The sequence below is a fragment of the Mchenga conophoros genome, linkage group LG12 (genome assembly GCF_057382185.1).
Source record: "Mchenga conophoros isolate Kocher_MC1m ecotype Shallow Benthic linkage group LG12, M_conophoros_male_GT1.1, whole genome shotgun sequence".
NCBI lineage: Eukaryota > Metazoa > Chordata > Actinopteri > Cichliformes > Cichlidae > Mchenga > Mchenga conophoros.
This window is the reverse complement of record NC_140537.1, coordinates 21,249,495-21,264,861: the sequence shown is the minus strand read 5'-3', so window position 1 is coordinate 21,264,861 and position 15,367 is coordinate 21,249,495. Positions and strand designations below refer to the sequence as shown.

The following is a 15,367-nucleotide window of genomic DNA, read 5'->3' as shown; positions in this document are numbered from 1 at the left end:
AATCCCCCAGATCTCCCTTCTGATTTCAGTCAGTCTTAATTAGTTTTTGTATATTCAGTAAATCTGAGACAGAGCGCCAAACTCAGTGAACTCAAACTTTACTGCTCTTCAACTCCAAGATCATTCCTCGAGGCGAGAGGTGCATCCAGTTACAGCAAAACAGGAAAAGAAAAGAACTAGAAAGAAGTGCAGGAAACACGGACATCATTTACTTGGCGGTTAAAAAGTAACAGAAAAACATTAGGAGACATTTGTAATATTTATTTCAAAGATTTCTCAAAGGCAATTGTGAATCTTTAAAGCTTGTATACGGATATACATACTTGCCCCTGATGACATTAGCCCTTATCACCCTTTGCACATCAGGATAAACTAATAGAAAGACATACAGCAGAAAGGCTTCAGTCACCCGGCAAGCTAATCCTCACCACCCGGTTTCACTCATGTTCAAACACTGTGTCAATGTACCAATAAATAACATAATCTCAGAAAATTCTTTAAAACCTTGCACAATGCAAATGATAAATACTGAAAACACTGTTACATTAAACATGCTGCTGCATCAGTGAATGTAACAGTCTAATTATGGCTGGACCTGGAGTCATGAAAGGTTAACGACATCAGCAGAAAGAGATCCATAAGGCTATCATCTTTCCAGTCCATGTGCAAGGGGAGCATGGCAGGTTGCTCCAAGTAAAAAAAATAAATAAATAATAACGGTAGTGTTGGGAAGGTGGAGAGTGGGCTCGTCGGTGGAATGTGTCACTGTTGCTGGGATGTGGTCTTGATCCAATTAGGACGCAACAGCCATGCGGATCCTCTGTGGGGGACACAGGAGGACATTCTTGGCTGCTTTGACAGTGTTTTTCATCAGCATCGCCACAGTCATCGGGCCAACGCCTCCTGGCACTGGGGTGATGAATCCCGCCTTCTGTCTCACACCTGAAAGTGCACAGGAAAAGTATGACGATTAAGACCTTATACACCAAATGGAACTTTCCAGAAATCAGGTCCTCCTTCCATCATCGTGTGTATAAATATAATTTAAACATAAAAGTTACTTTATAAATAACACGGGTAATGAGGCAACATGATGCCAAGTATGTGCTCCAGAAACATGATCACGTTCAGCTTCCAAGAAGCAAAGTATAAGTCTGTGCCAAATGTTTGTTTATCAAACATTTATTTATTCCCTTTCCTCCATGAAGGAAGCGACGTCATTGGTTCGTTTTGCTAGCAGGATTACTCAAAGAGTTGTGCATGTATCTGCATGGATGTAAAGGAAGCTCCAGCTTGGTTGTATTAACTTTTGGATGTGAATTGCAAGTGTTCAATATGGGAAAAATCTGACATTTTGTGTCATATTGTCACATATAGAAATCTAATTAAAACAACAAACATCATTATAATGTTTTCTAGAAACTATTACAAACTAATCTAGCTCCAGAACAACGACAAAGCTAGCAGGTCACACTGCTTAATCTTCGAATTTGGGCGTTTTCAGTCCCATTGCCACAGCTGTATAAAAATCAAGCACAAAGCCATGCAGTGTGCTTTTACAAACATTTATGAAAGAGTGGGTCGCTTTAAAAAGCTCACTGAACTTGAGTGTGGTACTGTAATAGGATACAGCTGTTACAGAGCGTGCGCAGGGGAGTTGAAAAAGGTTGCCTGTAGTACGTTTTATTGGAACACAATTTTAAATGCCTGTGTGGAGCACTGAGGTGTTCACATATGTTCTCCCTCTCAAGCCTTACCTTCAAAATCCACATCCCCAACCAGTCGGCTCTTTCCAGTGACGGGGTCCTGCACTCTGTTTATTCCGACGTCGATCACAGCTGCTCCCTCTTTGATCATGTCTGCAGTGATGAGGTTTGGAATCCCTGAAAGGTCAATAACGTGCACACACGCACAAAGAGTACAGTTAGTGAAGTACAGCAAAAAGACAAAAAAGATTAACAAACAAGCCAACCAACAAACCTGCGGCAGCCACAATGATGTCAGCAATTTTAGTGTGTTGGCGAAGTTGATCCTTTGGAGTGTATCGGTGAGAAATTGTGACTGTAGCGTCACCTGCCACAGAGAACAGAGGTGTTAGGGGTGCACACGCTTTTGTTTTATCACCCAGCAATGCGCGCACACATCCTGTCCTACCTCCGGGCCTCTCGTGACGGCCGTCTGTGTGCAGCAACATGGCGATGGGCATGCCCACGTTCTTGGAGCGTCCGGCAACCACGACATTCTTCCCAAAAGTAGGAATACCTGGAAGATAAGAAAATTTGCAATCTTTTAGATAGGGTTAAAATGCTGTTGAAGAGTCTGAGAGGAAGAAGGTGGTCACTATAGTTACCTGTGCGTTTAATAATTTCCCAAACACCCCAGGGAGTGGCAGGGAGCATGGTGGACTGATCCAGGCACATGCGGCCCACGTTGACCACGTGGAAACCGTCCACATCCTTGGTTGGGGAAACTGCATTGCAAACTGCACGCTCATCGATGTGTTCTGTCCAAAGAAAAGGGAGTTACAGTCAAAACAACTTCATCAACTCGTTCTGCTCACGGTGATAAGGTCAAATTCAGTTTCTCAGAGCAAATTCTGCCTCCAGCATGAAAGAAAATCCAAGCAAGAGACAGAAGGCAGGTGGGCAGTTTTCTGCTCCAACGTAGGCGCTGCAAACACACGTTCACCAAAGCTTGCATTCAGCCGTCATACTGGATTTCTAGACACCACGCACACGTACGCAAACCCGACTCCCAATGCAGGATTTCCCAGTTTTTCTGTACCTGGCAAAGGCAGCTGTACCAGTAGACCGTCCACGCGGGGGTCGGTGTTGAGTTTATCGATCAAGTCCAGTAACTCCTCCTCACTGATGTTCGTGTGCTTGAGAATCGTCTCACTTGAGATTCCTGTGGGAGGTCGAACACACAGGCGAACATTTGCAGTTTTGCCAATCACACGTATGAGGAATGTGCACCCCAGCCTTTTAAAAAAAAAAAAAAAAAAAAAAAAAAAAAGGGGAAAAAGAAAGAACCCCCCCCAAACACCTACCGACATCAGCCGCAGCCCGTGTCTTGTTCAGGACGTAGGAGTGGCTGGCTGGGTTGTCTCCCACGAGAATAACACTCAGATGGGGTCTTCGGTGGCCGGTTGAGACCCATTCCTCTAAGTCGGCCCGGACCTCATCCCTAATTTGCCGTGCGAGTTTCTTTCCTGAGATGACCACCGCCTCCTGCCTGGGAGTTGGCGAGACAATTGTGGTCAGAAGACAAGTTATTGGGCATCAAGATGCTGGGATTCATTGTTTAATTCCTGACAGATTTGTACACAGCTTTATTGAAAAGCGTTGGCCAACATGGCACAAATAACAGCACTGCGGCGCCAAAGCTAAGCCAAAATTCTTTCAACTAGGACTCATGTAAACTCATCTCAACCTTAATCCAAGCACCAGTTCTAGCCTCTAAAATTAGACATTAGACTGGGCCACATGCTTTACTACCACTTATGTTTCAATATGTATAGTAAACTGGTAGAAACAAGCAAGGAAAGTCAGGCTCTTTGAGCGTCTAACCATCAGGCACGGTCAGAGATATTCGATGGTTAAAACTCATGTACAGTATTTAGGACTGTACAGACGGCCGCCGCACCGTTTTGTCCTCTTTACACAAGTGTCAAAGATGGTTCTCCGTTATATAATGACAAGCAGAGCGCAGGGGCTAATAACTGAAGAGTAATGAGCCATCAACAGTGATGTAACCGTCACTTTTATCCTGTCCAAAGTAATTAAATCCTCAGAGAAAAGGATTGAGTGTTTTGGGGAGAATCACTGGGACCAGTGTATCAGGTCCCAGACGCAATGTGTCGAGGTTACAGGGCTAATAGAAGTTCAAATCCCCCGACAGGCTGAGGAAAGATCTCTCTTTACAAATGTTTGAATCACTCATGTTCATAATCGTTTACTCTGCACATGATAACACAGCACTAGTACCTCTCGCAGCTGAGTTTGCATAAATTTTCCTGGCATATAAATGAAATTAACTTGAAGTAACGTGATCCCACCAGATCTAATTTCACAAGCAGTGATGTAAGATAATCACACACACACTAAATTATCAGCCTTGTGTCTTTATAAATCACGCAGATCATGTGCAGGACCCACGAGATTTAGGAGTAGTTTTTTGTGTGTGTGTGTGTGTGTGTGTGTGTGTGTGTGTGTGTGTGTGTGTGTGTGTGTGTGTGTGTGTGTGTGTGTGTGAGAAAGATTAGTTAATTGCATGTAGTCATACTGCACTCAGCACGTTTCCAATAAATACCTGCACATGCAGACACTTGCTGACTGGCTGCTGCAGCATTACTCTCAGCGTGTTATCAGGTTTTACAGACCATGTGATCAGATCTGCCCTGCGTCTTCATTTTTCCCCAGGTGTGCACAACTAAATCTCGAACTCCACCTGAAGCCTGCCACTGGGTGCAAGCATTCACACAGATTTCATCAGCCAGCCCCCCCACCTCATCTACACCTGCAATATTACCGGCTTGACGCTGGGGGCGCTGCGAAATGTGTTCCACTGAGGACGTTTAGTGCAATAAAACAATAAAAGCCGGCAGAATAAAACCCAGCGACCTCATCCGCGTACACAAAAGCCTACAAACAAGTGGGCACACGAAAAAAACAAACAAAAAAGAAGCAAACACTCCCACCGAGTGAGGTAACAGAGCCGCCTCAGAGGTCGTAAAATGACCGTTAAAGCCGCTCAGATCGCAGCAGATGTGCGGAGGAGACTCACCTCGAGGCGGACGTGTGCAGTTTACAGACTTGGTGCTGTGTGTGCTGGCACAGTTTCCTGAGAGTCCTGAGCGCTGCCATTTCTCACCGGCTCACAGAAGACGAGACACAGCTACAGCGCCGGTTACGAAAGCCTGGGTCTGACGGAGAGAGGCTGGGAAGGAGGAAGAGGAGCAGAGCGGCTTTAAACACCTCCCCCCGCTCGTGCAAGCTGCCTACGTCACTGCTATCAGTCACCACCAGCCCTCCGCTGCGGATACCAGAGCCCTGCCCCTTTACAGCAGCCCTGCGTGGCACAGGCGTGGAAGTTCATGAGCGGTACCAGGTCAGAATTGTTGTCGTTTTTAGAGCTTTAAAGGTATTTTTCACGTACAGTTTCCACGTTCAAACATCATAGTTAACTAAAACAACATTGAAACCAAGTCTAGGTGTGGTAAAAACATTTGAATCAACTGACTTAAAAGCTAATTCATAAAAAAAACTTAAGAATATTATATAGTTGCAAAACTAACTTAATTGTTTTGTATTTTCACAGAACTTTTTGCAGTTTTCACCGCAGGCCAAAGTCACACCCTGCAATGCTCAGAGATACTGCAGCTTAATGAGGCTTTGGCATAAATTAATATCGAGTCTATCAAATGAAGCGTTGTGTTTGTATTGTAATACATTTTCTGAACTTCCTAAATCATGCTTCTAACTCTTAACGCCCACATTATAATAAGAAAACTAAAACCAACACTGAAACTGGATTGTTATTATTAGATTACTAAATGATTATCATGGCTTTCTTGGTCAAGTTGAGCCATTGTAATTACTTTATTCCCTATTGGCAGCTTTAACATCCTTTAAAACGTTTTTTTTCTGAAACCATAACAAAAAACAACTACAAATATAATGGCGTACATGGCACATTTATCTATTGGATGTATTAAAGCAGATTTTTATACATTTAAGTACTCACTTGTGTACACATAACAAGAATTGTACTTTAGTCAAGCACTTGATTAAATGTAGGTCTTATCTGTACTCATGTTTATTTCAAACTGTGGGCTCTTAAAGGAAAAACATTTCTAAGGCAGTAGATTTTTTGGAGTTAACCCCAGTGTCTGCTGGAGGTTTTGTGGAAAAAATGAATACCTGACTGAACCTTTTGAAACACACTGATCTGTTCTCTGTTTGCCACTGTTTGTTCTCACTCTTTGGTGTAACCACAAGCGAACAGCCTAGCTTTAGAGCTTGGAGAGTACCGAGATATACTGTAGTTCCTTATCTGGAGAGCACATGCAGGGTGGGCTATAAATGAATAGGTAGGTTCTCTGACAGATAATGTTGTATGCTTCAGATCATATGCTGTCTCTCTCTTCTCTTCTCCATCTTTCAGGTACAAGTTCATCTTGTTTCATATATCCAAAGATTTATTTATTTATTTTATATATATACATTTATATATTTATTTATTTTATATTTTGATATCTCTCTGATAAGTTTGTGTTTCCAGACTAATGATGCCTTCACCTGAACTGATGTGTCTTTTTTGACTCATATTGCGAGTTCCAAATGCAAATCCAAGACTTTATACCTTTTACTCCAGATCTTTTATCTGCTTAATTAGTTTTGCTATAATGAGGGAACAGGCCTCACCTGGCCATGAAATAGCTTGTTATTTGACTGAAAATGGAAAAGATTTAAGCTGACAGTCTGCACTTAGATCACATATCCATTGTTTGATTTGAAATCTGACTCTGTCTCACCCTGTCCCTAGGATCTACCTCTGTCACACCAGTCCTCTGCATGTCCTCCTTCGCTACATCCATGAACCTTCTCTGAGGTCTTCCTCTTGTTCTCCTGGCTGACAGCTTCATATTCACCTTCCTTTGTCCAGTATATCCACTATCTCTTCTCTGCACCATGTCCAAACCCTCTCAGCCCTACCTCTCTAACTTTGTCTTCAAACTCACAACTCACTGCTGTCTCACGGTCCTCATATTAAACAATCAAAAAATGATATAGAACTTAAGGGGAATGTTCTATGTCACAGTATTACAGTGTCACAGTATGTCACAGTGCTCCAGGATGACACATAAGAAAGTAACAGCTTTCTAACAGAAAGTTTTTGATCTTGGAATATGTACGTAGTAGTACCCACAGGCAGCCTGAAGGGGGCGACAGACTACCGGTTGCGCTGCTGCAGACAGAGGAAGAGGGTCTGCGGGTGCAGTTCATGTTAGCCTTCACTATTGCTGTTAGCAGGCACCACTGACAAGTGCCTCGCACAGTGTACTTCTAAAACGCGTTTTTGTTTATTAAACCAGCTTTAAGAGTTCAAATCGAGGGTCTTAAACGATTCCTGCGCCAAGATGAGCTTCCTGTTGTAAGTAAAAAAAAAAGTTTTTGCTTTTTTAAGCGCTCGTTGAGTTACAGCCGGAGCTTGCGGTTAATGTTAGCTGCGCTTCTGCGAAGTTCAGTCAAGGGAAGTAAGCGGCGATAAAATAAGACACCGCTACATAAAGAGGTCAGCTACCCATCCCAGTCTTAGTATAGTTTTAAGTTATGTTAAAGTCACCCATTTCTTACGCAGAGCTACCACTGATGATTGTAACATGATCGGGAAACTGTTGATTTACAGTTCGCCACAACTCGCGAACTATAACTTTTTAAAGTAGTGAGTTAGTACGTGCTAACTTTGCTAGCCTGGTGAGCAGCGCTAACTCGCGTTTGGTTAGCCAGCTTAGCTCATATAGTCACTCTCTAATTGACTTAAGCGATGCTAGACATTCAATTTTTAGTTATGAGCCACACCTTTGGAGGTCTAATCTCGCTGGGTTGTTATAAAGTGTAAAGCAACGCCGCTAATTAAGTTTCCGTTGTTTACAGTAATACCGTGACACTGGTGTATTTCCTGTCAGTGGGTATACACTATGATGTGGTTGAGTCACGGCTCTGACGCTGTGGAAACCAAAGTTTTTGGTTTGATAGCAAACGCTGCAGCGGTCATCCATCACGAGTTTGGATTCAGCGTGAAGTTCATAGATGTCCACCACCAAGCTTGCATCTGCTGAGTGCACACATGAATAGGAGTCCTCCTGTGTTTAGATCAAGGCCCAGGAAGAGGATCTGCTCTAAGATTAGCCTTTTAAAAACAACACTTTAGAGAAAAGTCTCTTGTTTATATAGTTCACTATCACAAGTTCAGTTTTTATTGTGTTCAGCTCCCTGTCCTGTTACACATTTGATTTGACAGTCTTACCCCAAAAGACCTTATAAAGGAAAAAAATAAAAGAGGAAGGAAAACACATGAAAGTCAGCCATGCAGGGATCAGACACAGACAGATCAACATGTCCAGTTAACAGTATATTTATCAGATATCAGATATTTAAGATGTAAAAATTACATTGTCAACATTTGAAGGGCAGACGTTAACCCCGCAGGGGGCAGACAGATATGGCCTGTGCCACATGACCACCGTGAAGACAATATTTCTTAGATCCACTTTGATTTCTTTCCAGTGGTAGTCGCTCATCTAAGACCTTCAAGCCGAAGAAGAACATCCCAGAGGGCTCCCACCAGTATGAGCTGCTGAAACATGCAGAGGCAACGCTGGGTAGCGGAAACCTGAGACAGGCTGTCATGCTGCCAGAAGGAGAGGATCTCAATGAATGGATTGCAGTGAATAGTGAGTGACTTAGTACACACACAGTATCCAACTAACCAGTTAAAGTTTGTACCTGTGCCCAGTGTTAGTATGAATCATAAATAAAATAGTTCTGTACAGGTGCTGCACATTTGCACCACCCTGTGGTGTGAAAAGAGTAGTAGGGTCATAGAAGAGTGCACACAGCTGGCAAACTGGTAAATAATTGGTTGTTGCATTAAGCAGGGATTGTAGAATTACATGTTTTATATATTATCTCTAATAAAATATGGTATGTTTAAATATATTGCTTATGTGCATTTTGTGCTTTTAAATCTATTAAACTGTGAGTGTAGATGATACTAAAATACATATTATAATCTAATTTGTTGCAAACCCCCCCCCCCCAGTTCTTTCTTCATAATAATAACATGCATAAATTCTGGATAAAACAAATAAGTATTTACTCTTTCCATTAGCGGTGGATTTCTTCAACCAGATCAACATGCTGTACGGTACCATCACCGAGTTCTGCACCGAGACGAGCTGCTCCGTGATGTCTGCAGGACCAAGGTAACGCCAGTCATTGTCCTCCTCATGTTTGTGCTCTTAATTTAGAGCAAGTATTTTCACTAGGGCATATTTAACTGAAGTCACTTTGTGACACAGCAGGAAAACCACGGGTGTTTAGTTGCTTTATCGATTTGTGTGGTTAATGATGTACACGATGGCCCACTGTCATGCGTATATGGGTAATGTCAAGAGCCATCTGTAAGATTGATCAATTCAACACAACAACACCGAGACTAGGGCTGCAGCGATTAGTCAAGTAATTTGATTATAAAAAATTCTCGACACAAATTCTTTGCTCCAGTGCTTCATTTAACTGTAGCACGTAGGTGTTGCCATGGAAATGTGAGCCACATTTGTGACTAAAAACAGACCTGCAATACAAACACAATAAAAAGTTTGATAACATTAGATTGTATTAATTAATTCAATTAAAAACAAAACGTTAAAACTTTTTTTCACAAGCCAATAGAAATTTAGACCGGCCAGCAAAACTCAGAGGCAGAGTAAAGGTAAATTTTTTTGCCTTAGTTTAAATTTAATTTACATCTTATTTTGACCTTTGACTGTACTTGAGATTATTTATATATTTTTACATTTCAGAGAAGTGGATTTTTGACTTTTAAGACTTGGGTTATTATTGAGCTATGAGAGAAACATTTTTTAGTGTTTGATATCAAAACATAATGTTTTTGTTGAGGATTTAATCCCCCCCCCCCCCCCCCCCCCCAAACAAAAAAAAAAAGACCAACAAAAGGAAAAAGCTAAATCTGTTTTGCACTGTGTATCAGATAAAGCAAAATTCAGCTGACTCATTTCATGCGGGTCCACTTCCTGTGTTTTATCATCTCCACAATTAAATTTTATCTATTTATTTGCCGTTGTTTTACCAGGAAGTGTCACTGAGATAAAAATAGCTTTCTTTTACATAAGAGACCTGGTCCAGCTGTTAAGACCTGATGTCCTGAGTTAACTGCAGAATCAGATTCCCAGATCACATTTTTAGTGGTGAGATGGTTAAGTTAAATCAGCTTCAAATCAGTCATCTGAATGTCACATGAGGAACACGGGAATTCAATCTTGCTCGTGGACTCTGTAGAAGCTGTTTAGTTAGACTCTTCCCCTATCCTCTGTCCTGCCAAGACTTTCTGCGCTCAGTCTCTAATCAGGAGGAAGAGACGAGGGGGGTTCACTTCCTGTTGACATAGCCGCCATCAAGACTACGAAACTTCTGCATTTCCCTCTTCTGTTCTTTTTTTGGCCTGTCAGCTACCAGATGACGTTCCACTGTCCTGACAGATACACAGTTATATGCAGAGCTCTCATTTTTCTTCAGCAAGTCCAGTTTAACTAGTGAAACAAGGTGGTAATCTGAGAGATGACTACTGATTTTGTTCTTTCTCTGAAGGTATGAGTATCACTGGGCTGATGGTACCAATATTAAGAAGCCCATCAAATGCTCTGCACCCAAGTACATTGACTATTTGATGACTTGGGTGCAGGATCAGCTGGATGATGAGACACTTTTCCCCTCCAAGATCGGTGAGTTTTAACAAAACTTAAAGCTTTTGTTTGTGTTTAACAGATAGAGGGATGTTTCCTTTGACTTTACTTTTAGCCTGTGAGAATAATTATGGTGTTATTGGTCTTCTGTGTTTTTGATAAAAAGACCAAAGAGCAGAAATAAGTTTTTTAGCTGCACACTTGGCATTTAAAGCAATGCAATCCTAAACATACAGACAAGATAACCAAGGGCAGCAGGATAATGGTGTTGGCGGTCCAAGCCAGTCACATGACTTCAGTCCAGCTAAACTGTGTCTTGCATGCTGAGGAGCAGACTGATGCCAAGAAGCCCCTTAGACAAACAAGCTTTCTCTTTGTTCATTTTCTACAGCTGAGGTTTTAAAACTGGAAGACAGCGCATGAGAAGGTTACAGTTCTTGCTGCCAGTCTGTCTGTGAATGTGATACTATCACTTTTAAACTGGAAAAGTATCGCTTTAACTATCAGCATTGTAGTTTTATATCAAAACATCATTTTTTAAGCTAGGCAAATGAGCTAAAAGTCCAGCAATCCTCTGGATTTAGGATGAAATTCATAGTGGACATTGAGGCAGCGCATTCTCTTCTCTTGACATCAGCATTTTCCAACCCCTTCTCCCCTACAGGAGTTCCCTTTCCCAAGAATTTCATGTCTGTGGCCAAAACCATCCTGAAGCGCCTGTTCAGGGTTTACGCTCACATCTACCACCAGCATTTTGACTCTGTGATGCAGCTGCAGGAGGAGGCCCACCTCAACACCTCCTTCAAGCACTTCATTTTCTTTGTTCAGGTAGGTGGTTTGTGGTTCTACAGCCCCTTTCATACCTGGACTGTTATTTATATATATATACTGATCTAAAGAGTCCCGAGTCATTTTTTCTCTTACTTGAGTAATCTTTGTGAGGGGGAACTAATAATGTTTCTGAAACTGTTTCCATTTGGCTCAGGTTTGAATAAAAGCATTTTTAAGATAGTGACAACTTCTTGTAATATATATCTACATTGAGCCACTTCCATAACTGATACCACATATTTTTGCAATGCTACCTCAGTCTGTAAGCAGTTAAATTAGAATACATGTGACTCATGCACATTCGCCTGACATGAGTATCTTGCTGCAAGACTCTTGTGGAGAAGACAGATGTAGTTAAAATCCTCCTGAAATGTTTGCATGTACACACACCTCCATGTAGAAATAGTAGTCATTACTCTGCTGAAAGCCATAATTAGAAAGTTAGCTCCCTCTTCTCATCCTTTTCATCTTGATCATGTGCACACTAATTCTCTGGCGTCCATTGCACATTAACTTTTAAGTGAAACTGTGATTGGCGACTTCTTTGGCCTCCCGGTTTATTTCTGTTCAGCAGTGTGCTGCGTGTGCCTGCACGGCTATTTTTGTCCACACGGTTCTCTTCAAGATCCTTAAATGTGGTAATGTCCACATAAAAAAAAAAAGTAATGTGAAGAGCCAAACAGGGGGGAAAAAAGTCACTTTTGAGGAAAAAAAAAAGATTGAAATTGATATTTAAACACCTTCACAGACCACACTTGTCACAATAGCTGACATTGCTCAAACACAGGAATAAGCTGAGCTACTCTCAGTTGCAGAACAAGATAAAACCACATCTTAATAGGGTGTGGCAGTAAATACTATGTGCTGTTAAGATGTCTTTTTATCATAGACTATACATAATGTACTTAAGTGTCTTGCGTCACACGTGCTTGATGCTAAATGCCAGTTTTAGTGCAGGTACTGATGCTCTAACTGCTTCAACAACAATAATAAGAGGCCATCGCCTGCAAAGAAAGGTCGACATACGCAGGATTCCATTAGCAGTCAGGATAAGCGGTCACACGAATATGGTTGTTAACCCAGGGTTTATGAATCTAGCACTCATGTTAAAGGGGTGGTGTTGGCAGCCATCACAAACATGCCTAGGTCTACTGTCACCAAAGCAGTTGAATTTACAGAAGATAAAACTATAATGCAGACAAAGCAGCCGTATGTGTGTCGGTAATAGGAAAAGCACAGTAGAGCAGTACAGTATTAAGGTCCTGTGTGAATGTGCAGTCAGTATGATGGGAAAAGACCTGCTGTGTTAATAAAGTCAAGGCCGGGGGGTCAGTGAATACAGTCGTGTCTTAAAATCTATCTTTTATGACTGACGTTCAGCGTGGACAGACATAGACTTTAGAAGTTACTAAAAAAAAAAAAAAAACTTTAGATGCTCCTGCTATCTGAGCATGGTAGCCTGAGGTATCTTCCATGAATCCATTCCTAATCTCGGACATAAGGTTATTTCTTCAGCGTAAATGACCAGGATACCTTGGTAAGAAGTGAACCATCCTCATAGTACAGAAACCAAAGTTAACCCTGAAATGACCCAAATCCTGGTTCATAGTACAGGCCTTGTGTTGGTTGTGGAGAGAAATTTTTATTTTTGAGCTTTAGTAAATGCTACACTTTTATTTTATAGTTTTACACTGTAAACTTAAAGGTTCCCTGTCTAGTTTTCTCCTAAATAGATAAATAATGTTTACATTAATCATTCACATTGTGTCTATCCATGAGGTCTGAGAACCATTTAATTAAACTTATAAAATATATCTTAGAAACTAATCTGGAATACATGTGTAATTTTTAAAAACTTTTTTCTTACAGGAGTTCAACCTCATTGACCGGCGAGAGCTCGCTCCCCTGCACGACTTGATCGAGAAGCTTGGATCAAAGGACAGATAGACATTTCATCACACGTCTTCCCTTCATAACATTTTTTTCTCCTTTTTTTCGCTGTCTGTGACCTCTTCTACCTCTGACTTCTAGCCTCAGCTCTGAAAATCTGTGCCTTCCTCCTCGTATCTCCTGAATCTTTGCTGTATTCTTTCCCTTTTGTTCCTTTCGGTTGTTTGCTGTCTTTGAGCCTCTGTTTTTTGTTTATTTTAGCTTCACAAGATCATAAAATAATTTTGTAGAGTAAACTTTTTTTTTTATATACAGGACTGTGGTTAGTGACTCTTTAAGAGCAACCTACTGATTTTTTTTTTTTTTTTTTTTTCTCTCAATTGGACCAAGGACATTTGGAAGTTGAAGTGAAACACAGCTGATCCGCTGTAATTACAGAAACTGACCAAACGTAGGTTTTTCTTTTTCTTTTTTAACTCTCTGTCATTAGTTTACAGGGAGAGTAACAGGAAGGATTGGGGGTAGTGACGTTAACAAAGGTTTTCAGAGGGCTTTTGTAACATTACATGAAGGCAGGCAAAAAAATGTAACAGTATATTATAGTATATTAACAGTATATAGAGCTCTGTCACGCGCTAGTTGTGTATCTGATATCCCACACGCTAACAGGGGTCTGATTATGTGACGAGATTCAGTGATAGTTAATCGTAAGGTGCCTTTCCTCTTACACCATAAAAGAACATCATCTTAGACTCCAGTAGTTTCAGTTTGATCACACATTACTGTCTTTTTGCACTTTTTTTCCTTCCTTATTTGATTAAAATAGTAAAATGTGAGATATAGTGCTTTTATTTACAATTTGGTTCCACCTATAGCTTTTATAATGACCCTGTGAAGGGACTATGTAGTGTAAAGTCAACCTGTTAACAGCAAAATATAATCTGTGAACTTTTTAAAAAATTTTAGTTCTTTTCTGTGGTGCCGATTAAAGTCAGTGCTGGTACTTAGTTTCTTTGTTTTTCCTTTTATTTTCAAAATTTGTACTAAATATTCCCCCTGAAATGGACCATAGTGGATAATTATTACTATTATTACACCTGTACACCTGAGATGTATGCAGTATTTCAGGCATGGGCAGTTCCTCCGGCTTCAAACAGCAGGGCTGTTTGTACTACCATCTTTTTATAAACTGAAGCAGATTATATTCCTGCTGAATGCTTTGTCTGGTTTTATCAAGGGAATTCTTGTTGGACCTAAATTTCTATTGGACAATCACGTGACCAATTATGATCTTAAATTATGCACAACAGGAACTAACTATTAGATTTAGGGGCAGCAGGATTCATTTTATTTTTTGTTACCACTTTGTAAGAAAGACTTGTCGTCATACCAAGGTAAAGGTGTAATTGTAAACTTTTAGTTCACGGCTCACAAGATGCTAGTCAAGTCAGTACTCTGCAGGCATTTCCAGGCATTACCTTGAATCTGTATTCAATGACATGTTTTTGAAATTTATTTTCTTTTTTTTTTCCCCTCATGATTTTTATTTTTAAGATTTTGGTATGACGTTACATTTCATATTGCATTGCAAAATGTTGGCTTTATCTTTTGAATCTTGTTTAACAAAAAGGGCTTTGAAATGAATGAAACCAGTTTTGTTTTTGTTTTTGGTTTTTTTTTTGTTGTTGTCTTTTTTTTTATTGGACCAATTGTTGGCTGGTCATTCAGGCTAAGAAAGAGTTGTTTGTATGTACCACGTCCACACATTTGCTGTACATAAGATCAGTGTTTTCTCTGAACAAACCTGTGCCTTACCATAATGGAAGTGTCTGATATGATGGCATTGATAGATCAGAAACTCAATAAACACTGAAAAGACACTGCTGCTTGGTGTGTACTGCATTTCCATGACATGTCTTTTTAAAAGACTATCAATACCAATATCAGTGTTTCTGACAGTTCATTTAGTAACATGCAGCTGAGCAGTTTCCAGGGAATCATTTTGTAGGGCTTTTACGGGAGCAGATACTGGTGCTGATGCTGGGTTCATGGCTTTCTACTGCCCTGCACAGCTCTCCTTGAGTAACCGCCTATCTCCTGAGCAGGGAGACACAGCAGAACTTCTTGGGATGGCATGACGGGCTGCAGGTGCCATGA

The 15,367-nt window shown here is 40.8% G+C and overlaps 2 protein-coding genes across 2 annotated transcripts; one reads left to right on the top strand and one right to left on the bottom strand.

Annotated features, from left to right (window-relative positions):
• Positions 1-246: 246 nt before the first annotated feature.
• Positions 247-4,983, bottom strand: mthfd2 (methylenetetrahydrofolate dehydrogenase (NADP+ dependent) 2, methenyltetrahydrofolate cyclohydrolase). Its single transcript, XM_085294479.1, has 8 exons — positions 4,786-4,983; positions 3,050-3,234; positions 2,785-2,907; positions 2,351-2,503; positions 2,155-2,262; positions 1,981-2,073; positions 1,758-1,883; positions 247-942 (listed from the first exon to the last, which is right to left on the bottom strand). The coding sequence occupies exons 1-8, from the start codon at positions 4,863-4,865 to the stop codon at positions 794-796; spliced, it is 1,017 nt and encodes a 338-aa protein (XP_085150605.1). The 5' UTR covers positions 4,866-4,983; the 3' UTR covers positions 247-793.
• Positions 4,984-6,680: 1,697 nt separating this feature from the next.
• LOC146562580 (MOB kinase activator 1A) lies at positions 6,681-15,090 on the top strand. Its single transcript, XM_085294457.1, has 6 exons — positions 6,681-7,155; positions 8,292-8,458; positions 8,896-8,989; positions 10,395-10,528; positions 11,154-11,317; positions 13,190-15,090. Exons 1-6 carry the CDS (start codon positions 7,142-7,144, stop codon positions 13,265-13,267), a joined length of 651 nt encoding a protein of 216 aa, XP_085150583.1. The 5' UTR covers positions 6,681-7,141; the 3' UTR covers positions 13,268-15,090.
• The last annotated feature ends 277 nt before the right edge of the window (positions 15,091-15,367 follow it).

Bases quoted from the DNA above. Each gene is read 5' to 3' on its own strand.
- mthfd2 (XM_085294479.1), bottom strand. From the start codon at position 4,865: ATGGCAGCGCTCAGGACTCTCAGGAAACTGTGCCAGCACACACAGCAC. The intron at 2,908-3,049 runs GTAGGTGTTTGG...GACCTCCCACAG, and splicing joins ACGGGCTGCGGCTGATGTCG to GAATCTCAAGTGAGACGATT. The intron at 2,263-2,350 runs GTAACTATAGTG...CTTATCTTCCAG, and splicing joins GGAAATTATTAAACGCACAG to GTATTCCTACTTTTGGGAAG.
- LOC146562580 (XM_085294457.1), top strand. The intron at 10,529-11,153 runs GTGAGTTTTAAC...TCTCCCCTACAG, and splicing joins ACTTTTCCCCTCCAAGATCG to GAGTTCCCTTTCCCAAGAAT. The intron at 11,318-13,189 runs GTAGGTGGTTTG...TTTTTCTTACAG, and splicing joins ACTTCATTTTCTTTGTTCAG to GAGTTCAACCTCATTGACCG.